This window comes from Notechis scutatus, chromosome 1 (genome assembly GCF_049901735.1).
Source record: "Notechis scutatus isolate UNSWTSFEM ecotype Mainland chromosome 1, rNotScu1.2, whole genome shotgun sequence".
NCBI classification, from domain to species: Eukaryota; Metazoa; Chordata; class Lepidosauria; order Squamata; family Elapidae; genus Notechis; species Notechis scutatus.
In genome coordinates this window covers 312,482,510-312,506,746 of record NC_142009.1, presented here as the reverse complement: position 1 = coordinate 312,506,746, position 24,237 = coordinate 312,482,510, and the positions used below count along the sequence as shown (strand labels likewise).

Sequence of the window (24,237 nt, the reverse complement as noted above, 5' to 3'; positions counted from 1 at the left end):
CTCTATGGCTTCTCTGATTATTCTGTTGTTGAAGTGTTCGGTTTTGGCGATAGTTCTGGTATTTTTAAAGTCAATCTCATGTCCTGTGGCTTTGAGGTGTTGGACCAGGGAAGAGGTCGGTTCTTCTTTTTTGATTGAGTTCTTATGTTCTTCAATACGTGCACTTATTCTTCTGTTAGTTTCTCCAATGTATGTAGTGGGGCAGGCGGTGCAAGGGATTTGCAAGACATACGAATGTGCAAGACATACAAATACCCGCGAGAACCTCAGAAAACAAATATCTATCTATCTATCTATCTATCTATCTATCTATCTATCTATCTATCTATCTATCTATCATCTATCATCTATCTATCTACACACACACACACACACACACACAGAATGTTAACTAAAACCAGCATTAAAAACAGAATACTAAGAAGCTTCCTTCAGCTACACACATGTGACAAAAGAGGAATGGAATTAAAATTAATCATGAGAACAGTACTGTATAAACGCCAAAATAGTAGCATAAAATCACTAGTTGTTAATTATCCTTTGCCTGATTTTGCGTGCTACCACATAAAACCTGGCTACATTTCAGGTTATTTCAGGATAAATGTCAGATAACAGAAATTGCATAGACCGTCAGCTGGGGAATCCTATTTTACAGTTCAGAGATGTGATAATCAGGTGCTATGAAAAACCTACCCCAGAGAATTGCTACATGATCTGACATAAACTATCCTGTTTAGAATTTTCAGAGAGAAGTTAGTCTTCCACACTGTAAAAGGTCCGTGTGTGGTGTGTGGGTTTGCGGGGAGGGGGGGAAGGTGGGTAAGAGTGACATTAAGAATAGAGAATGCTAGGGGAAATGGTGTTAACCAGTTCTAAGCAGAGTTGTTTTTTTTTAAATGCATTCACAAACTCATATCCCACCTACATTTTATTTGCTTATCCAAGGCATATGGGTGCTGAACAATTGACATGATCCACAAAGTGGGCACCATCCACAGAGCTGGTTTGTGTTCAATTACTGCTTCCATGATTTTTCTTAAGGGTCATTATCAGACTCACCTCCTAGGTTTGTGTTTCCGATTCCTATTTTGTCATTGTATCCAATTCTGAAATTTCCAAAGATTAGAATGAGAAAATTAGAATCTTGCTGTATCACTCTGTATTCAAAGAGCCTCGCATGCATATAGTTTTGTGCTTCAGGAGAAAAAAAATATACTTTAAGTTGAAGGTCTAAAAACTTGGACATTTTACAAGGAAAGTTGGCTTTGCTGCAATTATAGCCCTTACCTCTTTATAACCAATGAAAACCCACTGATTAGCAATGGACTTTATCATATATTGATAGAACAGAGAAGCCAGGGGGTTATCTTTGTTTCTCAGATATAGGTAGTCCTTGACTTCTAATGGAGCTTGCCTATTACGGTCATATATTGTAATTGGTAAAGCACATTATCAGACCTTTATTACAATCATTTCTGCAGTGGTCATTAAGCAAACGCCACAGTTATAAAGTGGTTGTAAAGCAAATCCATTGTTCATTATGGGTTGTCTTGCCAAGAAAAAACAGAAATAAATATCAGTTTTGGGCAGAAATATCATAAAATGTGGAACGCTGCTAATAGCCATAAATGTGGGCTAGTTGCCAAGCAACCAACATGTGGTCATGTAACCCAGTGGTCCACAACCTGTGGGCTATGTCCCACTACAGGGCCATGGTCTATCTGCAGCCTGACTCATGCACACAACAGACACCGACGTTTGCAGCCTTGCTTGCAAATGAAACCATGGGCACCCATGTGCCTGTCCCTCATACAAAACCACCCCCTTTCCCCCGTCTCCCCCTCTCCCCCATGCCGGGGTACCAACACTGATGTAACCATTGTGGTGGGCTGGCCATTGGAACTTCAGAACCAGGTTCACTGTAAGTATCTTTGAGGTGGGGGTCTGTTGCAGAAGTGGTATTCAGCAGGTTATGACCAGTTCTGGAGAAGCAGGAGTGGAAATTTTGAGTAGTTCGGAGAACTGGCAAATACCACCTCTGACTGTCCCCGCCCACATCTATTCTCTGCCTCCCGAGTCCCAGCTGATTGGCTGGGTCTTCTTTTGTTGCCCTGCACTGGAGAACGGAGCTGGAAAGCAGGTTAGCGAGGTGGGGAGGGAATGGGGATTTTGCAGTAACCTTCCCCCAGGAGTAGGGAGGGAATGGGGATTTTACAGTATCCTTCCCCTGCCATGTCCACCAAGCCACACCCACCAAGCCATGCCCACAGAACCGGTAGTAAAAAAAAATTGAATCCCACCACTGGTCTGCTGTAACTTTGAGTGGTAGCTAAGTGTAACCCATATTGGGTTCACGTGATGCTCAGGTGGCTAAGAAACCCTGTATCAACAGGCAAGTCCTAATGTTGAACATACAAGATATCAGGTTTGAGTCTGGGCATCCTTCTTAGGACATTTGTGCTTGTGACTCAGCAAAGCCATTGCCCAAAAGATCCAGCCTTCCTGCCATCTGCTGCTTCTCAGCTGGGCGGGATTACAACTCCCCAAACCTCCTTTAGTTAGTATCTCTGGCATCTGAGTGTGGCCAATGTGATGGAAAGGTTTAAGATGCTGGAATAGGACTGGCTCTGGACCAGGCACAGGGCCCGGGTGGTTGAGAGGAGAACTCGGGAGTTGATCTGAATGCCTCTCCAGGCTCCTGCAGGAAAAAAAAAAAAAACAGCTGAACATCTAGCGGATAAAATGATAAAATCCAGCCAGCGCTGCCGGTGCAGGTCAGGAGGGGTTCCTTTGGGAGGCACACCTAGCGTGACAGGCAGCTTTTAGTCCATTATCACCTGCAAAGACGGCAAGTGAGCGGTGCCTACAAAGATGACAGGTACACGTGTGGAGAAAAGCGTTGCAGGCAGCCACCAGAAAGCGCGCCTTCAGCGCCACCCAGCCTGCATCTTCACGTTCTTGAAAGCCTCCCGTCCATCCGCCGCAGGGCGATGACCCTGGAGGGCCAGCCGGCGGCGATCGGCGACAAAGGGCGTCGCTGCTGCTGCTGCTGCTGCGCCTGAGCTCCGCCAGGACCCTCCCTTCTTCTCGGGGCGACTCCTTGGCATCGCCAGAGCTCCCGCGACGGGCGGGCTCCGCTCCTTCCACCCTCCCCGGGAGTCAAGTGGGAGGATCTGCCGCGGCGAGGAAAAGAAGGGACGGAAGCCGCCGCTGCAGCCGCTCCGAGGCGAGCGCCGACTTCGACCCGCCGAGGCAGGAGGCGCGGCGGCCGATCGGAGCCGCGAAAGGGCTGTGGCGAGGGGAGCAGGTTAGCCCGGGCGGGGACTGGGCGGGCGGGGAGGAGGTAGCCAGCCTTCGCGGTGCCCTGGCCAGAGCCGAAGCGGGGAAATGCAAAGCCGAGAGAGATTGGGGGGGGGGGAGTGAGGGAGGAGGTCGCCCCCTTGAAAGAAGAGCGGGAAGGTGGAGGTGAGCATCGATCCCATAAAAGGATGTGCGATCGTCGCTCCTTGCAGCCTTGGGACCCGCGCTCTCTTCGTGCATGCAGGTGGACCGGGAAAGGGCGAAGGGCGCTAAGCGGCGACCTTTGCAACGCGTGTCTGTATTGCTAATGCACCCCCCACACACACACACACACACACCATCTTCCCGGTGCACAAGGACATTTTAAGCGCGCGCAACACAAGGACAGCTGCTCGGTGTGGGTGGGAGGGTGGGTAGAGGAGACGGCGGTCTCTTTGCTCTGCCCTCCCCCCAGCCCCCCAAAGTGGAAGCAGCATCCTCCCCACCGCCTCTTCTGAGTACTCTGCACGCTCCGGGAAGTTGAGGGAGCCTTTCTCTTGAACGGGAGAGCAACGAGGGGAAAAGTCCCCGCTGAGCGTGCTTCGGAGGAGGCGTTGTGTGGGCAAAGGGGTTTCAAAGGGGAACCAGCCGTGCCGGGTGGGGGGGGGGGAGGGCGGGTTTAGAAACGATGCCCCGGTGCTGGGCCTCCTCCTAGCAGGGCACCTCCCTTGAGCATGTGCATCGTGCCTTGAGCAGAGCAGAACCGCTGCTTGGCATCCTCAGTGTTTTTGGATTGAGAAATGGGAGCCGAGGGGACCATTATGCTGGCCTGGGATCCTTGGAACAAATAAAGGTCCCAAGCAGACAACTGCTCCGCTTTAACTGCAATCACCAAAGCCTATCTATACAGCTCGTGGGGGAACAGTAGGGTAGCTGGGCTGCACACTTTTGTGACTAGAAGTAAGTCCCTCTTTTTTGTTTTGTTTTTGTTTTGTTTTTAAGATTCTGCATTATCCTACTTCGGACCTGGTGCAGAGGGCTAGGTTTTTGAACCACAGGACCTCACAAATGTATATTCGCTTGAGTAGGACAACTCCACCCAACCACCAAAGTTGTCTCCTGGGCTGAAACCAGCTGGAAATGAAGCTGTTTTAAGAAGCTGCTGGCTGGAATTCAAGGTTTGGTTTAAAAAAAAAAAAAAGCCAGCCAGGAGTTCTGTCTGGACAACAGCCACCATGGCCCCTGATTGGTGCACCACCCTGCTCCCCCCCCCCAATCCTTTCCACCCATGCCTGGAAAGCAAGCACCAATTGGGCAGACTTTTGAGGATATTCATCTGCATGAGCAACCAACACCCCTGGCCATAGACCCAATACAGTTTGAAGTATAATATTGATCAAGTTGAGTTCAACCCAATGCAGGAGTTCTTTGCTCATGATGAATGGATGAACTCCACAGGTGAATTGATGGGAAAAATAGCCTGAGGCATCCCTGTTGTCAGCTCCTTGCTGTCATTTGAGCTAGAAGGGTAAAGTCTTGTCAATTTCATCCAGTTCTTGCTTTCTGCCAGGACATGGCTTGGCAAAAAGCCCCAATTAAAAAAAAGGTTCAACCGTTAATGTTATTGGATTCTGGTCCAGGAGAACTGAGAGGCACATCAGTACTGAGAGAGAAGAGAGAAGAATAGGGCGTGTGTGTGTGTGAGAGAGAGAGAGAGAGAGTACACACGCATGTGGGGAGTGTGTTTGTGCACATGCCTCTTCTTTATGAGTGTTTGGAAAAAGTTTTGGTGTTTTTTTGCTCTTTTTGTTTGCTTACCCACACTCTCTTTTTCTCTGGCACGCAGAATCTTTTGCTGCCCTTCCCCTCCACACCATTCGGACCTCAGCTTCCTGTCCCTCCATTGCCCTTTCATTTCTTTTAGGATGCTTCCATGGGACTGATTAAAACACAGGTTCTGACATAGACACATACATACGCACACACACTCAGAGTTAAGGCTCACAGTTTCACGGGTCCATCAGCAAACTGATTAAATAAAAACCCTTCCCTCCCCCAAGAAAGATTCAAACATGAATGGTCCACCTGTGGACTGATCTAAGAGCCCAGGAAAAATGGCCAAGAGTGACCATGATTAGAGGGATGAGGCATGCACAGCACAGCCAACCGACAGCAGGGCTGGCATTGACCGTACAGAACTGCTTGGGCCACCAGAGACTGGAAAATTATTTTTGAGCAAACAAAAAACAAAAAAACAAGGAAAACGGGTGGCCAGATGCAGGTTGAGGATGATGTCATGCATTTGTAAGCAAACTGCCCTGTACCACACCAAGGCAAAGTGGGATATGCAAATTAGCATTAGTGTCTCTATTATAAATCAGAATTGTGGATCAGATTAGGTGCAAAAGAAGAAGAAATGCACAGATAATGTAACTGACACATAACTGTGATGTTTAATTTACAGTACTGTTGATACAAAATTAGATGTTTTGTGCACCCACATCTCATTACACATGCACACATACACAGACAGACAATATGCTGGTCTCTTCTCTGAGATAAGGTTTGTGCAGCTTCTGGGGAAATTATCTAGAAATAATCCTTTTTTAAAAAAATAAAGTTTCATTGAGTTTTAACAAAACAAGTAAAACATCTTATTTGAGTACAGCATGGTTCCGGGTTAGCACATTTCCATACAGACACAATTTCATGTACATGTTCGTTTTATGTATTCAACTTCATATCTTATTACTCTTTTTCCAACTTCTCACTATTTCTCCCTTTACTTCTCTTAATTTTCTTTTATGTTTACCTCATTTCCTTCTTATTCAATTGTATTTCTTTTACCTAAATTTCTATATCTTTTTATTCATTATACTTACACTTTCGTCTGTCTTGTTTACAATTTCATATGTTCCAACATTCTTAAAAAGCAAAATTCCCCCTTTGATTGCCAATCGGAGTGTAACACCTTTAAGTCTTATTGCTATTATCATACGAAACCTCATTAAACATTAAATTTGTGCATTCTAAAATTATAACATTCGAATTTCTAATATCTATTTTATATCATATAAATCTCATAATTCAGACTCTGCTTGGTACTACTTGAAAATGTAAAAAGAAAAATTCTAACAACATAGAAAAATTCTAACAACATAGCAAAAACATTTATATATATATATATACACACACACACACACACACACACACACATTAGTAAACAAAATAGTTATTCAAATTCATTTTAGTACTGGTATGAGCTTTGTAAATCTTTCACGTTTCTTTTTAATATTTATCAATCTTTGAGAACAACTGAAATGTTTCCTTCCCTTCTTCATTATTAGGTTAATTATTAATAAACTACCACTGAATAGTCAAACAGTTTTATCTTATAAATTATTTACTATTGATAAGCAAAATAATTATTCAAATTCATATCTATAAATAATTCTTGATGGCAAAAATGTACAATTTTTGTCGGTTAAGAATTACAAGTCTACTAAAATAAGTGATCTTCAATTGCTGTTTGCCTTTGACAGAAAGGAAGAACAGTTTTGGCTGCTGCCACTGTCCCTTTCTGCCCAGTCCAAGGATTTGCAAAGTTGGAAGAAGCAGCAGCTTCTTTTCGTTGCAGGCCTAGTGCAGAGCTTCATCTTTCCTGCTGCTGCTGCTGCAGAGAATCTGTACTTCCAAGAGATGTCAAGAAGGCCTTTTTCTAGTACTAACTGCCTTGATGCATCAGGGACCAGGGCAGGAGTGGGCTTCAAACATTTTAGCAACAGGTTCTCTGCCTGGTTGCTGAGCGAGCGTGGCCATGGTGGGCGTGGCCTAGTCAGCCTTCTGCACCATGGCGGGGGAGCATTTTTGCCCTCCCCGGGCTCTGGAGGCTTTCTTCGAGCCTCTGGAAGGGCAAAAACAGCCTTCCCGTACTCTGGAGGCTCTCTGGAAGCCAGAAACGGGCCTGTTTCCAGCCTTCCCAAACTTCCGGGAGGCCCATTTTTCACCTTCCCTGAGCCTATGTGCGCCCTGCACTTACCTGCATCCAAAACGGGCTGCGTGGAGACTCATGGGAGGATAGGGGAGTGGTGGGCAGGGCCAGCCAGGGTGGGATTTGGAGGTTCTCCAAACTGTGAGAACAGGGTCTCCAACCTTGGCAACTTTAAGCCTGGAGGACTTCAACTCCCAGAATGCCCCAGCCAGCTTTGCTGGCTGGGGTATTCTGGGAGCTGAAGTCCTCCAGGCTTAAAGTTGCCAAGGTTGGAGACCCCTGGTGTAGAATCTTAGCTAGCGGATCGCCTCAACCCCTGTGAACCCCCAGCAGCCCACCCCTGGACCAGGGGTTGGCTCATGTGGACCCTCTCTGGCCCCTCCTGCCTTACGGTGAACACTACTGAAGGAGGACAGCAGAGTTACACCATCCATGTGTTGGGAGGAAGAGGCCTTATGGACAAGCGCGTACCACGCCAGGGGCCCTTGAGTGAATGGAAACCCAATCCTAGGATGGGCTTCAGTGCAGAGAGAGCTTTCCCCGGGGAGGGGCATGGGTGAAATGGGAAAAGCCAGCCATGAACTCTTATATGCAATTGTTCACTGCTTGAGAAGGAAATCCACGCAACCCAGTGGTGGTATTCAATTTTTTTTACTACCGGTTATGTGGGCGTGGCTTGGTGGGTGCGATGTGGCTTGGTGGGCGTGGCTTGGTGGGCGTGGCAGGGGAAGGATACTGTAAAACCTCCATTCCCTCCCCACCCCACTAACCTGCTTTCCAGCTCCGTTCTCCTGTGCAGGGCAATAAAAGGAGACTCAGCCAATCAGCTGAGACTCGGGAGGCAGAGAATAGATGGGGGCGGGGCCAGTCTGAGGTGATTTTTGCCGGTTCTCTGAACTACTCAAAATTTCCGCTACCAATTCTCCAGACCCTGTCAGAACTGCTGAATACCACCTCTGAAGTAACCTTATAGTTTTTCATTATTTATAGGTGATCACACCTATTAAAGTGAAAAAAATGATCAGAGCCTTCAGATGTAATCTCAGCTCAGTACGATCAAAAAAATAATAATAATCCAGAGAGTGGCCCTGTCCCAGCAATAGAAGCTTTGCCTGTTTGTTACATATATTACACATATTATACAGGTAGTCCTTGAGTTACAACGCTTCGTTTAGTAACCATTCAACATTATAATGGCACTGAAAAAAGTGACTTATGACCATTTTTCACACTTACGACCCTTGCAGCAATCCCCTTGGTCATATGATCAAAATTCAGATGCTTGGCAACTGACTCATATTTATGACGGTTGTGTCAGTGTGATCCCCTTTTGTGACCTTCTGACAAGCAAAGTCAACGGGGAAGCCAGATCCACTTAACAACTGTGTTACTAACTTAACAGCAAATGATTCTCTTTAGGCAACTGTGGCATAAAATGGGACAAAACTCGCTTGATAAATATTTCACTTAGCAACATAAATCTTGGACCCAATTGTGGTCATAGGTCGAGGGCCAGTGGTGGGATTCAATTTTTTTTTTTACTACCAGTTCTGTGGGCATGGCTTGGTGGGCATGGCAGAGGAAGGATACTGCAAAATCCCCATTCCCTCCCTACCCCACCAACCTGCTTTCCAGCTCCGTTCTCCTATGCAGGGCAACAAAAGAAGACCCAGCCAATCAGCTGGGACTCAGGAGGCAGATAATAGATGGGGGCAGGGCTGACCAGAGGTGGTATATACCGGTTCTCCGAACTACTCAAAATTTCCACTACCAGTTCTTCAGAGCTGGTCAGAACCTGCTGAATACCACCTCTGTCGAGGGTTACCTGTACGTATAACAAATGGATGGAGCTTCGACTGCAGCTGCCATCTTGACTTTCTTAACCGTACCTTGCAGAAGCCCTTGCCTCTAATATTAATCTTGTCTATTCAGAAGTAAAGGGAAAGAAAGCAAACCAGATATCCATCTAAGAAGGTAGGACCGAAGAAATACCCTTCATGGATGTTCTTTGTGCCCATTGTTAAGGCTGCTGCAGGAAAGCTGCCTGCAACCTAATAAAATTAAATGGAATCCATCTTGAATATGATAAAATATTAATCCTATTAAAAGTATATATAAATGAATGAGTAAAAGTAATTACCATAATGAAGCCAGGAGTATATTTTTAATATGATTAAGTGGTGCATAATGCATGCCATAGCAGAGAGCATTATATAACTGTTCTTCCCACCTGTGTGGAAAGTGAGAATGTCTCTTCCATATGGAGCTTTCTGTCTTTAGTTTGTATAAGCATTTATCATAAAATTGTATCTTAACACAGTCTGCTTTCCAATTACTTAGGATATCTGACATCTAACTGATTTAATACTATGATTTCCCTATTTAAAAGTACTCAATGGAAAGGTTCAAAAAATAGCCTGCAGTGTAAGTAATAAGAAACATATATTAACAAAAATTATGGCTTAATTCACATTATCAGAGTAAGACATCTTTTATGGTTGATTGCTCCTTATTTTATCTTGCTTCAGCTTTATAAATTTATTGTTATCTCAAGGTCCATCAGATTCTAGAAGGGTACCAATCATATCTAACCCCTACATCATACCAAACCATATTTAGTATAAACCATTTCATTTATATCCATACTATTGTAAGCCTTGATTAATTACCATAACTAACCTATCACAACACTCAACTGTTGACCGAGTGTGATATCTAACTCACAACTTGATGCTAGGCCTTGATATGTAATAGTACTAATTGCTATTTTTGTTGCTGAATTGCATATGAAGAAGGGTGTGATGCACTGAACAATATATAGAAACCAGCTACCAGCATTGAAAAGGAGTACATAAGAATATTATTAGCTAAAGCTGAAACATTGTTTACAAACATCAAATAGCTAGTGTTTTTTTTAAAAAAAAAAACAGGGCGAATAGATTTAAATACTCAAGGGAGAAAAAAGCTTAAGAATCCTTAGGTTTCTTCAGAATGTCAGATGTTTCCTAGTGAACTCTGAAAATGTGCATTTATATTCACTTTTTTAAACATGAGATTTGTAGTAATTTTTATTCTACCTCTTATAATGATAAGGAATGCTGATATAACTATGTAGCACTGTTATATCGGACTCTAAATATTTCACTGGAACTACAAGGCATAAATTTATGTCTATGAGTATGATTTAGCTTTCAGATCTATTCATTCAAGTTCAGGGCATGTGTACATCCTTGGTAATAGTAATTCTTTTTATGAGTCATGTTAGAAGAACTGATGGTGGGAAAATTTTAATTTCCAAAATGAGAGTTATTTATAAGGGTTTCTTCATCAGAAATGCAGCAAAGCACAATCTTGAATTCAGTTCAAAACATTAATATATCTAAGTACTTGTCTCAAATTCTAATGGGCCAGTCAGTGGTCCTGGGATTTTCAAAATCATGTTAGCTAAGTGATTCATAGTTGCTTGGTTTATAATGGATGGGTTCAAAGTAAAATTACCACACTATAGCTTAATGTAACAGGTGACTTACGTCAGTGATAATAATTCTGGGCTGGTAATAAATTGTGTGATTTTTTTAAATGAAGCTTTCCCCATATTTTAAGAAGGATTTTTCAATTCTTGACCGTGCTATTTCAGTGTGGCCAATTTCCCCAGCCTTTGTTTCTTTCTTCCTATTAGTCCAAATATACAGTATATACTGCTGAATGTGTTCACATATGTATTTTATTTATGTTGCTTGTTTTCTTTCTGTGCAACTGAATATTGAATTGGATACTTTGAAAAAGGGTTGTGCTTGAATTGAAATTGTGCCTCCATAGTTTTAAAATAAATTGGGAAGAATTTCAAAAAGATTCTCCATGCATGGGTAAAATTATCCACATAAGGTTGCCCACCTTCATTTTTATGCTGCTTTCCTGATGGGGATTTTCAAATAAGATTTTGGATCCCCTGATCCTGGTTTATACTTATGGTATGAGAGGAAAGAGCAAATTCTGTATCTGAAAGCATTTGGATACTTTAAAAATTATATAAATCTACAATTTGCAATTTGGATCGGGTATATAATAGCAATAGCTCTTAGACATATACCGCTTCATACTGCTTTACAGCGCTCTCTATGTGGTTTACAGGGTCAGCCAGGGGTGGGATTCAAAAATTTTAACAACCGATTCTGTGGGTGTGGCTCAGTTGGTGGGAATGGCTTGGTGGTCTTGTTATTGGCTGGGCGTGGCCAACTCAATATCACTCACATTGAGGCACGCATCTCCTCGCCTGGCCTCTCATGACTGTGTGGATGCTGCAACAGTTGTAAGTGTGAAAAATGGTCATAAGTCACTTTTTTCAGTGCCACTGTAACTTTGAATGGTCACTCCACACAAGCAAAGTACCAGCAAAGGAGGAAAAAAAACCTCCAGAGAGGTTCCTGAGACAGGAAGTCTAGTCCTGCCAAGAATGTAATAAGGGTTAATGGAGAGGCAGTTTCTGTAAGCAACACCAGAATGTTTCCTTCCTGCCTTCCTTACAAGATTAGGCCAGTAATTTATTCTAACAACCGGTTCTCCGAACTGCTTAGAATGTTAACAACCGGTTCTAGAGAATAGGTGCAAACTGGTAGAATCCCACCCCTGGGGTCAGCATATTGTGCTCAACAATCTGGGTTCTCATTTTACTGACCTTGGAAGAATGGAAGGCTGATGGTCTTTTTAGGTTAGGGAAAAACAGGAGATATAATAGGAGTACATGAAGTAATACATGGCATTATAGGAGTAGAAAAGTAAACATTTTTCCTGTTAGTAGCAGAATTCTTCAGTAAAATTGAGCAGTGGAAAATTTAGCATAGAACAAAGGTTTCTCTTCTTAGTAGTGTACAAAACAGCCCCCAAAATAGATTTATCTATGAGAAAAACAATCCATTAGTGACATTAGATTGTACAAAAGGGATTGAAAACTTTCAGATAATAATTTAATGAGTGTTGAGTTCTGTAATACCTCCTTTGATGACGAACAATTTTCCTTTTTGCTAGAAGTGAAAACTTTGATGCTGTGGACTAATTTTTTAATGGAACATCAGTGGCAGAATCCCAATGATAGTCTTTAGCAGAGTTGGTAAGTGTAGCTAATAGCTACTCTTGAAAGCCATTGAGTAGTCTTTTGCTAGTCTTTAGTACTTACTGAAGTCTTACTGAAATAAAAAAAGCTTATGAAAAAGGCATATACTTGGTTAATAGACTTCTGTATGTACCTTTGTATCCTGATGACTGCCAGGACAAACCCCTTGCCATTGCCTGTATCCTAGACATGGAAGAAAGTGACTGGTCCAAGGTCACCCAGGTGGATTTGTGTCTAACCTTAAACATTACACCAGACTGGCTGTCTTAATAGATATAACAATAGATGATTACAAGCTGCTACCTTCTCTCATTGTAGCCAGTGCACAGTCATGGTTGGATTGGGTAGACCTGCTTGTATGGACTATGAAATAAAGAAGCATTAATTCAAATGCATGTTTGCAATATAGTACATTTACTTTGTGACTAAGTATTTTGCATAACCTTTTCTCACTACCTCATAGCATTGTAGTGTTCTTCCTGATTCTGTTCCCTTCCTAATACCATGCAACAAACTTTGTGAGTGCAAAGATAATGTGAATAATAACCTAGGTACATGTGCTTCATTAGTAACAATAACTGGTCACAGTTAGTCCAGCCAGATCTTGTCTGGGCTGCAGGTACGAAAGCCCTTGTTTGAAAGGGTGTGTTTTATAGTCAGACCTTTGGGGCAGGGTGACCCTCCAAATGAGGCCAAACTACAGTTTCCAGCTGTCTTAGCTGCAGTGACCCACAGAGAAGGATGCCACCAATCCACCCACCTATCTCAGATCTAATAATCAAATCCCATCTGGGAACAAGGATTCTTCTTGGTCTTAGGTAGCAGTCTCCTTCAAAATGAATACAGTACTACAGAGGTTTGTAATGGAGGATCTAAACTCAAAGCTGGGCCCTTCTGCATGCTTTGCATGTATACCATCACTGAGCCACAGAGATTCCTGATGTTACCTGAGCAACATGATGGGTGGAAGGTTGGATGAATGGACAGATAATTAGATGACAGATAAAATGATATTCAGAGCACATAGTATATACCTAGTGACAAATACATTTCTCTTACAATAAGTGCTTTATAATTGCTATAATTGCTTTGACATATTTTTAAATATATCATATAATACAGCAAATGGTGTTTGAAATACACGACTGTTTGGCAATTTAAGTTTTCATCTATTTAAAAGCCAGCTGTGACTTTTGCTATAATATTGGACCTGTACGTGGTCTTTACCATTGGAAGCTCAGTCATTCATTTAGCCTATAGTTATCAGCAGTTAGGACAACAGTTCTTTTAGATTCCAGAAGAAAGTTAAAGATGTGTGGGTGAGTGCAGATATAATCAATTTAAAGCTCATTTTTCCCTGAGTTCCATTCCTGCTGATTTTTTTTCTTTAAAAAAACCCAATAAATATGGGAAAAGTATAAAAGAGGAGGCCCTGCTGATTTTATCCCACTAGTCATTGCCAACTCTAGGGGGCGGTGCTGCTCTCCATTTAAAGGCCATTGAGCCAGTGTTGCCTGAAGATATTTCTGAGGTCATGTTATCTTCCCACCAAAGTGGTATTTATTTATCTACTTGCATTTGCATGCTTCCGAATTGCTAGGTTGGCAGGAGAGGAGACGAGGAGGGGAGCTCACCCCATAGCATAGCGCTTGGGTCTCGAACCTGGGCTGCCAGCTTTTCAGCTGACAAGCCCAGCATTTATAACTGCTGAGCCAACTGCACCATCTCAATATACAGAAAAAGACAGGAGAAAAAAATGGCTAGAACTGTGAAGGACAGAGTGAAGTTTGGCTTAGTTTTAAATACAGGTAGTCCTCGACTTACAACAGTTCATTTAGTGACTGTTCAAAGTTACAACGGCAGTGAAAAATGACCATTTTTCATACTTACAACCGTTGCGGCATCCCCAGAGTCACGTCATCCAAATTCAGGAGTTTGTCAACTGAGTCACATTTATGACGGTTGCAGCATCTCATAACTTCATGTGATCCCCTTTTGCGACCGTCTGACAAGCAAAGTCATTAGGGAAGCCAAATTCTCTTAACAACCGGGTTACTAACTTATCAACTGCAATGAGTCACTTAACTGTAGCAAGAAAGGACATAAAATGGGGACAAAATTCACTTAACGAATGTCTCACTTAACAACAGAAATATTGGGCTCAATTGTTTTCGTAAATTGAGGGCTACCTATGATGGATTAGATTGGATTGATACAATTTGATTAATACACCCACCCATCTTAGTGACTTGAGTAGGAACTGGGATTCTTGGCTTTAGTGGCAAAAGTGTGTTTACTTTTTTGAGAGGGGGGGAATATGCTTCCTTAAACTATCTTGTGATATTGATGCCGAATGATCACATGGAGTTTCCCTGAAGTACATAAGAGATAAAAAGTGTCAAAAGAGAATCCCACTTGCTGTCAACCTGTGGGACATTTTTGTTTATAAAGGGAGGGATGGGGAAGTCTTAGCCATATTTTTAAATTAGATTAGCAACTGTATTTTGGGAGAATTATAAAGAATATCCTGAGTTCACTCCTGTGAGCATTCATCTCTCCATGGATCCCTTGAGAGCAGGAAATTCTAATTGACAGAATTGTTTTACATTTCTAACACATGCAGCTCAAAATGCTGAGGATTGAATTCAGGGACCTTTTAAAATGCCAGTTATGTGCCCCCCCCTCCCGAATCTTGGGGCTCTTAATAGCTCTGGATGAAGCGTTTCAGGCAAAGGTATTGCCTAAAGATGCATCGAATGGGCGTATTTCAGGGGCTTAATGATTCATGCTGCAGTTGCTATGGAAAGGCAACTGAGCCTATAAATAAGCATCCCTCCTAGAATTTATATTGTCTTTTTCTAAATGGTAACACCCTTTATGTTGAAGATTAGGTCAAAATGTTTGGTGTAAAGAGATTGTAGGGGAGCACACTATGAAACTGTTGGCTTGCCATGCCTTGGGTAGTCCCATAATGAATCAGAAAGGCAGTTTAAATTCAATTTGGTATGTAGTGAAGATTCTTAGAAATTAGGTACTCCATGCCAACACATGGAGCTAGGAGTAGAGAATCGCTATCTAGGACAGAATCAGGGGTGGGTTGCTGGGGGCTTGCAGGGGCTCGGGAGAGCCCCTAGCTAAGACTCTGCAGGGCTCAGAGAGCCCCCAATAACCTCAGAAAGACAAACAGTTAGGGAGAGCTTTTAATAGGTTTAATTGAACTTCTGGGCGTTCAGCCAAGAGCATTTCACACCTCGTAAAAGTGTTGCAAGCTAGATAAACAATCCACTCAGTGCTTGTGAGGGAGAGCCATTGAGAACATCAGATAACTCACCAGAAACTCCACTAAGACTCCAAGATCCCTCTCACAATCACTGCTATTAAGCTTGGTTTCACCCAGTATTTTATTTAAGTATTAAAGGCATGAAATAATAAACAACTTTTTGGTATATATCTTTTTTTAGGTAATTAGAGCAAAGAAGCGACATCAAGTTGGCCACACCCACCCAGTCACATGACCACCTAGCCACACCTATCCAGCCACATGACCACTCAGCCACACCTACCCAGCTACGCCTAACCAGACAGTCATTAAGGCAGAGACCCCCTTGCTAAAAAGTTTGAAGCCCATCCCTGGATAGAATAATTTCTTGAAGCACTAAGTCAGACCTTGTGCTGTCCAGCCAGTATATAGTAATGGGAATTGAGATAGTTAGGAATTGCAAGCTGTCCCCTTAAGGGAATGCATCATGGTAAATGTAGTTAAGGTATCCTGGGAAATGTAGTCCATGTCATGTGGCCACATCTGTAATCCTGATTGGTCACTGAATTGACCCTTGGTGGGTTGGGGGAGGTTCCTTCACTCTTGCCTGAATCCAGCATCATGCTGCTGCTTCACCCCCTTGCTCCACCATTATTGGAATAAAAGGAGAACTATCCTTTTATACCAGAAAGTCAGCTATGCAGAGAATTGGACATTGAGATGAATCTTGTCATAACCGTGAGTTATTTTGAGGATGCCTGATGAACCAATAAAAAGACTTTGTATGGATGCTTTGTGGAGTTACTCTGTCTGCCTTATATTAAGAAGCAGAAGAGACCTCCATAATTTGTGAATGAGTGAACCAGGAACTATGCAACCAAGGGTAAACAGCAAGGTCAAGGCACCCTTGATGAATGCTATAAGTCAGGGTCTTCAAACTCAAGGCCTGTGGGTCGGATCCGGCCCATGGGGTACTTAGATTTGGCCCACGGGGCTGCCCTGGAAACAGCAGACTGGCCCACAGTACCTCTGCCAGCAAAAGGAGCGAGTTCCGTTTTCACTGGCAGCGGGTTGCAGGAGGCCATCATGGCCAGAAATGGAGCTCAGGACTCTGTTTTCGCTGGTAGAGCGCTTGGGCTACCAAAGGCGCCCCCGATACGAGTGACGTTGAGCTGGCCACACCCTCCCTGGCTACGCCAACCCCGGCCCTCTGAGTTTGAATACAACCCTGATGCAGCCCTTCATAAAGTCAAGTTTGACACCCCTGCTATAAGTGCATGAGCAAAAGTTCAAGCCAACAGCAGGATTGTTTATTTATTTTATTTACTTTCAGGTAGTCCTCAACTTATAACCACAATTGATGCCCAAATTTATGTTGTTACGTGAGACAGTTGTTAAGTGAACTTTGTCCCATTTTATGACCTTTATGCCACAGTTGTTAAATGAATCTGGTTTCTCCACTGACTGTGTCAGAAAATCGCAAAAGATGATCCCAGGACAATTCTGATCACATGACCATGGGGATGCTGCAATGGTTGTAAGTGTGAAAAATGGTCATAACTCACATTTTTCAATGATGCTGTAACTTCGAATGGTCACTAAATGAACTGTTGTAAATTGAGGACTACTGTATTTACTTATTTCTGCTTTTGTTAAATTTATATCACTCCTTTATTCCAAGAATTCAAGCCTGCATATACATGGCACCTTTCTTCCAATGTTAGCCTCATAATAACAGGCCTTTGGAAAAGATTGAGTGGAGAAACAGAGATTGAGCTAAAGTCACCCTGTAATTGTTCTCCAGTGTGCTATAGTATACTACATCTGGCATTTTGGGGGATCGGGCTTAGTAAGGGGAAACAACTAGTGCGGAGATTAGATGCATTGTCCTGGGGCTACTGCATTGCCTCAAACTTTTATCCCTCAAACAGAGAATGGTGAAAATCAGATTTACCCAATTTCACAAGATTTTGGTGTTTCAAGACAAGGCACCAAGATCCAGGGTGATGTACTGTAATAATTAAGGTGTCACCTTTGGAATCTATATTAGCACCAGAAGCTTCCGTGCTGCCACATTCTTGAGTGTGGGAAGATGGGAGGGGGAATTTCATGGAGTGTATGTGGTTAGACATAATAGCATTCTTCTTTAGAGTCAAGGTCATGTTGTTCCTGCACCTGGCTGAGGAGTAGTAGAGGGGACATCTCAAGTTGGGACGGATGGTGATTGAGGCATGTGATGGAATGATGAGGGGCAGGGGGTGGATTTATAATATTTTACTCATTGGAGGGAAACCCGAGACTTTCAGATTGGGGATTTCCCAGATGTGCCAGTTTACTACTCTAATAAAAGGGAACTTTGAGAACAAGTCTGGTTTGGAGTTATCTGTTGGAGTCGAGTTTTTCTGGAACACTGACATAAAGTTTTAAGACTAGAATTCAGGAGACACAGGTCCAAGCCCATCTTCATCTGTAGAAAATTACTGGCTGACTTCGAGTCAAATGTTCTCTTAGCCTAAACCCACTACACAGGGTAATTGTGGGGATAAAACAAAGGGAGATGCTAAGGTGTCTTGTACTCCTAGAAGAAAAATAGACTAAAAATTTAACAATCGATTCATCAACCAACAAAAAGCCGTGTTACCTCGTACATTTATTTTCATTGGAGGTAACAGGCCCCTGAAAAGCTTGATGATCCAGCATTGCAGGATAAAAACCGAACATCAGCTTGGAGTTAAATGAAAAAAAAAAAAGGTAAAAACTGAATGACGGGTAGCAAACAATGTGCGTTGCAGGCTGCAGATGTAATCCCAAACATTTCCAATCCAAAAGATTCTTTGCCTGAGTCCCTAGTGTGCCATTGCAGACTGTAATAAGGGATGCTATCAAAAAGCCTGACTTACTTACAGGCTGTTCTATATGCATAATGTGCAAACAAGGAATGTGAAATATGTGGCCTTCTAATATGTTTTATATTGTGTTTTTATGCTAGTCTGTATGCTACCTAGACTCTTTGTACTCACTGATTTTTTTTATTTTTTATTTTTAAAAGTTTATTTAAGTTTCATATATTTAAAACATTTAAAAAGAAACAAACATATAAACAAGTATATATACATTTTGCAGCAGGTATTGAGCATTGGTTACATTTTTCTTTTCTTTTTTTCTTTTACCCCATAACAATGATGTGATCTACCTTGTTACAATACCTTCCTTGTTCTTTTAATGTTTTAATTTCACAGAATACTTTATGATTAAATGCATGTCCTTCATAGTTTCATAACTTATTCAGTTGTCAAATGATGCTTTTTCTTTAACCATTCGTACCAACAGTTCCAAACTTTGTAGTATTCACTATCTTTGTTGTTTTTTAATAATTTGGTTAGGCTGAGCATCTCTGCACACTCGTGAATTTTTTTAATGACCATCAAAGGTTTCAGGTTCAAGTTTTACTTCTTGTTTAATTATATTTAGAATCCAATTTTTGATATTTTTCCAAAACTTCTGAGCATATGGACATGTCCACCACATATGAAAGTATGTTCCCTGGACGCAGTTACACTTCCAACAGTTTGGGGGGAAGTTCGGGAACATCTTAGCCAGTCTTGCGGGTGGCAAGTGCCAACGATACACCATTTTATAGAGATTCTCTTTGTACGAGGCTGACATAGTTAGTTTGTAATTTATTTCCCAAATATGTTCCCACTGGTCTAATTCAATACTGTGGCCCACATTTTTTGCCTAAATTATCATACACTCCTTGACTGTTTCTTCTTTTAATTTATAATCCAATAGATATTTATATTTTTTACTAATCAATTTCTTTTCCTCTCCATGCCAAATTTTATCTAATTCTTGGTAGGTCATGTTAAAACCAAATTGTTCTTTATCTTTTTTGTAATGCGTTTGTATCTGCACATAGGGCCACCATGCTATCTCTTTTCCTTGAATTTGTATTTGATTCCTACCCTTTAACTTTCCAGTTTGATGTAATAGATCTTTATATCTTACAATATTATCAAAATCTAAAACGTTTGGATGTGTAATTGCCTCCATTGTAGATAACCACAGTGGGACCTTACAGTAATGTACTTTTTTAAATCTTTTCCCAAATAGTTAATAACACACTCCTTATATAATGCCTTTGAAAGTACAAGTGGTGTTTACTCTTTCCATCCCACATAAATGCGTGCCATCCAAGTTGGAGATCAAAGCCCTCATTGTACTCATTGATTTATAACTGTATATAGAGTTGATTTGGATAATGAGATGGGTGGCATATACATTTAATAAATACAGGTAGTCCTTGACTTACAACAATTCATTCAGTGACTTTTCCAAGTTACTATGGGACTTATGACTATTTTTCACACTTACGACCGTTGCAGCATTTCCAGGGTCACGTGATTTACATTCAGGTGCTTGACAACTGGTTCATATTTATGATGTTTGCAATGTCCTGGGGTCATGTGATCCCCTTTTGCCACCTTCTGACAAGCAAAGTCAATGGGAAAGCCAGATTCACTTAGCAACGGTATTGCTAATGTAGCAACTGTAGTGATTCACTTCACAAATGTGGCCAGAAGAGTCGTAAAATGGGACTAAAATCACTTTCAAATTTTTCACTTAGCAATATACATTTTGGGCTCAATTGTGGTCATAAGTTGAGGACTAGCTGTACAAAGAAGTTAATAAATCAATGCTGTTGGATGGCTAGTCTCATTGTCCCTCACTATTGTCCGTATTGTCTAGATCTGCCTGAAACTGGAGGCAATTTCAGCGACATATAAATTCTAAGACACATTATTTATCTCTTTTGAAGTTCATAAGTTGGTGACAGTGCTACAACTGTTTCCTCTTCTTGTTTGCACATCTGGAAGCTTCAGTTTATCAACCTGGCTGTACAGGGTAATTCAAATTCAGGATATTCCTGTGTTCCACTTACTTACATTCCTATAAAGAGGCGCCTGCTTTGTGGATATCATGCAGGGCGAGAAGCCATTTAGGCAAGATTGTAAACACTTTCTTAACAAAATAGCTTAATTCTTTGGAAGATTTGTTTGTGTGGGTGAATTTAGCATGCTGCTATTCATTTTTTCCCCTTTTCCTTTCCCTCCCCTCCTGCAGATGCCTGCAATGCCATCCCACTGAGGAAGAAAATGGTCACATTTACAACCAAAGAAGCACTAGCTGGAAAATGGATTGAAAGGCAGTAAAAAAGCAAGTGTGCAAAGTCATGGGGAAATTACATCCCATAATTGATCAACAAAAAAAGCCTTTTCCACTGCATGTGTTTCCAAACTAAATCTTTGACTGGGAAGCCATATGTGGATTTGCAAATGGCTGTTGTCTCTTGTGTCCCTCACTAATGGAATAGGAGGCACTTTGTGTGTTGATTTTCAACCTATTTAAAACATTTAAAATGTTGAACTTTTGATGGAGTATCACCACCACATCAAAAGACTATAAAATACATGTGTAATTCCTTCAGGAAGAGTAAAGAGAAGAAAAAAGCACTGTTACCAGTTAGCTGTTTAAAAAAACACCTCTTCTTTTGTTTCTTTAGCTAACACCTTGAGGTCAATTTTGAATTATAAATTGATTTTATTAATTATTTACTGACATACATCTGAACAGGATTAATAGTGATTTCCTTTCTCTAATAACTATTGGGAATTGTGCTTCCAAATAAAATGGTGTAACATATCATCTTCAAAATACAAAACCCCAAAAGAAACCATAACTGTTCAACTGGTCTACAAGTCATATTATTTTATTGTAGATCAGCCTCAATTGTGTCTTTCCAATGAAACATTAGCAAAGGAACCAATTTTTTGGAAGTTAGAATGGAAGCCCAAAATATGGAACATTCAGCAAAAGGAATTCAGATGGACACTGAGCAACGATTGGAAACTTCAGATACAACTGATCCAATTATTGCCCCAGACAGTCCAGCCAAAAAGGCTTCTATCTTTTGCTTTAAGAAAAGGAAAAAGTCTTGTGAGAAGGTAGAAGAGAAGGATGAGAACCATGAATCCAATTCACTTAGCTTAAGGGCTGCTAACCAGTCTTCTGACATGGGGCACAATGAAACAGAGGTATCAAGTCCATTCTGGACTTCAGGGGAGGCCTGGCTGGCTTTCAAACGACTAGTGACATTAAGGAGAAGATCCAAATCCTCTCTGAAGAAACAAACACAGGCTTGTTCTCGCGTACATGTAGATGCGGACATAGGAGATTCTGACAGGACACGATTTCCTAAGGAACATACCAATTCTAGCTCTAAAATTCCCTGCCTAAGACTCTCCAGAAGCAAAAAAAGGACCAGCCACTCTGAAATAATAGAACAGCCCGATTGTGAGAAAAAAGAAAGTATTCATTCAGCAAACATCCTGAATGAAAAAAGTAACAAAGAGCCAGAGATTGTGGCTATGGAAGCTCCACTTGATACAAAACAATCTCCCAGCAAAAGTCTTCAGGAAGGAGAAAGTGACAGTGGAGCCATGACAAATATAGAAAATGCGGCACTCTCTAATAGAGAGAACACGTTTCCTGATCCCAATTGTTATATTGACTGTGGAGTTCCATCAGAAATAATCCATTCTGAAACTGCACTTGTAACTGAAGAAGAGAAGCAAATATTTCAGTTACATCATGGAACCCTCTATGGAAATGTTGAAGACCTGGAAAATCAGAAGTTCAGTTTTAATGTTGAGATCGGTCCTCCCATTCCTCAGGATCTGCCTGAAAGTGAACAACAACTTATAGGAAGAGAAGGAACCAAAGAGATCAAATCACAGCCATTTGTGGTAGACACTGATGTTGTGGCCAAAAGCGAGGATGCTGCTGCTAAGGAAGGTCATTCCATTGAAGTGATGTTGCATTGCAGCCCATCTGTAATGGAAGACGAGGCTTCAGACATACCGGTTTGTTTTGATGAGGAAGAGAAAAGTGAAGAAAATCGGTTTACCATTCCTGGGGCTGGCATTGTAATCATGATCACTGAAGCTGAAGATGATCAGGATGAGGAAGAAGAATCAGCTCCTACCTGTGAAATGTTTGCATTTCCCCAAGCCATCAAGCAAAAAGGGAAGAAAAAACCTAGCAAAAACAAAACTTCTACTTCAGGGTGCAACTACACAAAGGAAGACCAAGCAGGCTCCCAGGTCTCATCTTCCTTTGGTACCAACAGCCAGGAACACTGGACTTCAGAGCAATATGAAATGCTATTGATTGAAACAGCTGCCTCGCTTGTGAAGACAGCTATTCAGTCATCTGTTGAGCAGCTTGTCAATGAAATGGCTTTGGAGCAAAATAAACAAAACAGTGTTTTATGATCACAGGGTCCTCTTTGTAAATTAGAAGCAGGCCTGCTATCAGCAAAGGGAGGCAAATAGAAGCATTTGAACAAATTGGCTTGTTCTTGGAAAGAAAGTACCCTTTGGATTTTCTTTGTCCATTGCCAGCACTGCTTGATCCATCTTTAATGACCAGTTCAGTATTGATGCTGTGAGGAAATGTTCCAGATGTCCTGAAGTATTTAAACTTAGCATGAGAGATTAGGGAGGGTCTTAAATTCCTGAGATATTTGCAATATCTGTGATTAACTTAATTTTGCATGTTGGTATAATGGAATGTATATTGTATTGTATAAACAGCTTGTAAAAACAAGGGGGGAGGGTCTTTTGCTGCATGGTGACATGTCTTAATGGTTTACTCTCTATGGTAGATCTAGGAAAGACAGCCATTTCTTTCTTCTCAGTTTATTTATTCCAATAACCAAGTTATTCAAATATTATTGTCAATGATTGAGCAGTTTTTTTAACCCACCGCTTTTCAGATAAGTTTGGCCTTTCTTAATTTTTAACTGAAATTATAGGAACTGGTGTTCCACATCTGGAGGTCAGTAGGTTGGAGAAATCTGGCTGAGAAACTCAACTTATTGAACAAATGGTTCTAAATCAAGCTGTTAAAGGTTCCCCCAAAAGAGCTGAGGAAAGGAACAGGAATTGGTGACACCCCCATCTAAAGCAGAAATTAGATTGAGCAACAGTACCCAAAAAGCATATTTTTCCATGTAAAAGCTACCCATTTCTACTGGAGTGTTTCTGAAGTCCTACTGATCGCTTTATCAAAGAATCTCAGCCCCATCAAGAGAAAAGCAAACATTTCTTCAGAGAAATTTACAAACTCTATTCAGAGACATTTGTTATGGTAAGTTTTAAAGACATAAAAAGATACTACTGCCCACAATGATTTTATTAATATAATTTTAAAATAATGACTAAGAGTTTAATCCTTGCCACTAAAAGTGTTTTCCACTGAGAACCAATTGTGAAATACTTTAATTCAAATAATAAGCTAATTAAGGTGAAACAGTGGGTATATGGCAGTGTGAACTACCTTCCCTTAAATCAGAGGTCTCCAAACTTGGCAACTTTAAGACTTGTGGGCTTCAACTCCCAGAATTCTCCAGCTATGCTGACTGGAGAATTCTGGGAGTTGAAGCCCACAAGTCTTAAAGTTGCCAAGTTTGGGGGCGAGGCTGCCTTAAAGCCAATCTAAATAAGACAGAAGAAGAGAGGGAGATGGAGAGGGGGA

The 24,237-nt window shown here is 41.5% G+C and overlaps 1 protein-coding gene across 2 annotated transcripts; it reads left to right on the top strand.

The window, feature by feature from the left end:
* The first annotated feature begins 2,803 nt into the window (after window positions 1-2,803).
* On the top strand, window positions 2,804-23,429 carry AKAP5 (A-kinase anchoring protein 5). 2 transcript variants are annotated; one of them, XM_087952270.1, is made up of 3 exons: window positions 2,804-3,307; window positions 4,282-4,457; window positions 20,764-23,429. In XM_087952270.1, exon 3 carries the CDS (start codon window positions 21,483-21,485, stop codon window positions 22,971-22,973), a length of 1,491 nt encoding a protein of 496 aa, XP_087808396.1. In that variant the 5' UTR covers window positions 2,804-3,307; window positions 4,282-4,457; window positions 20,764-21,482; the 3' UTR covers window positions 22,974-23,429. The 2 variants fall into 2 exon arrangements, with proteins under 2 accessions (XP_087808396.1, XP_087808397.1); XM_087952271.1 differs by lacking the exon at window positions 4,282-4,457.
* Window positions 23,430-24,237: the final 808 nt, after the last annotated feature.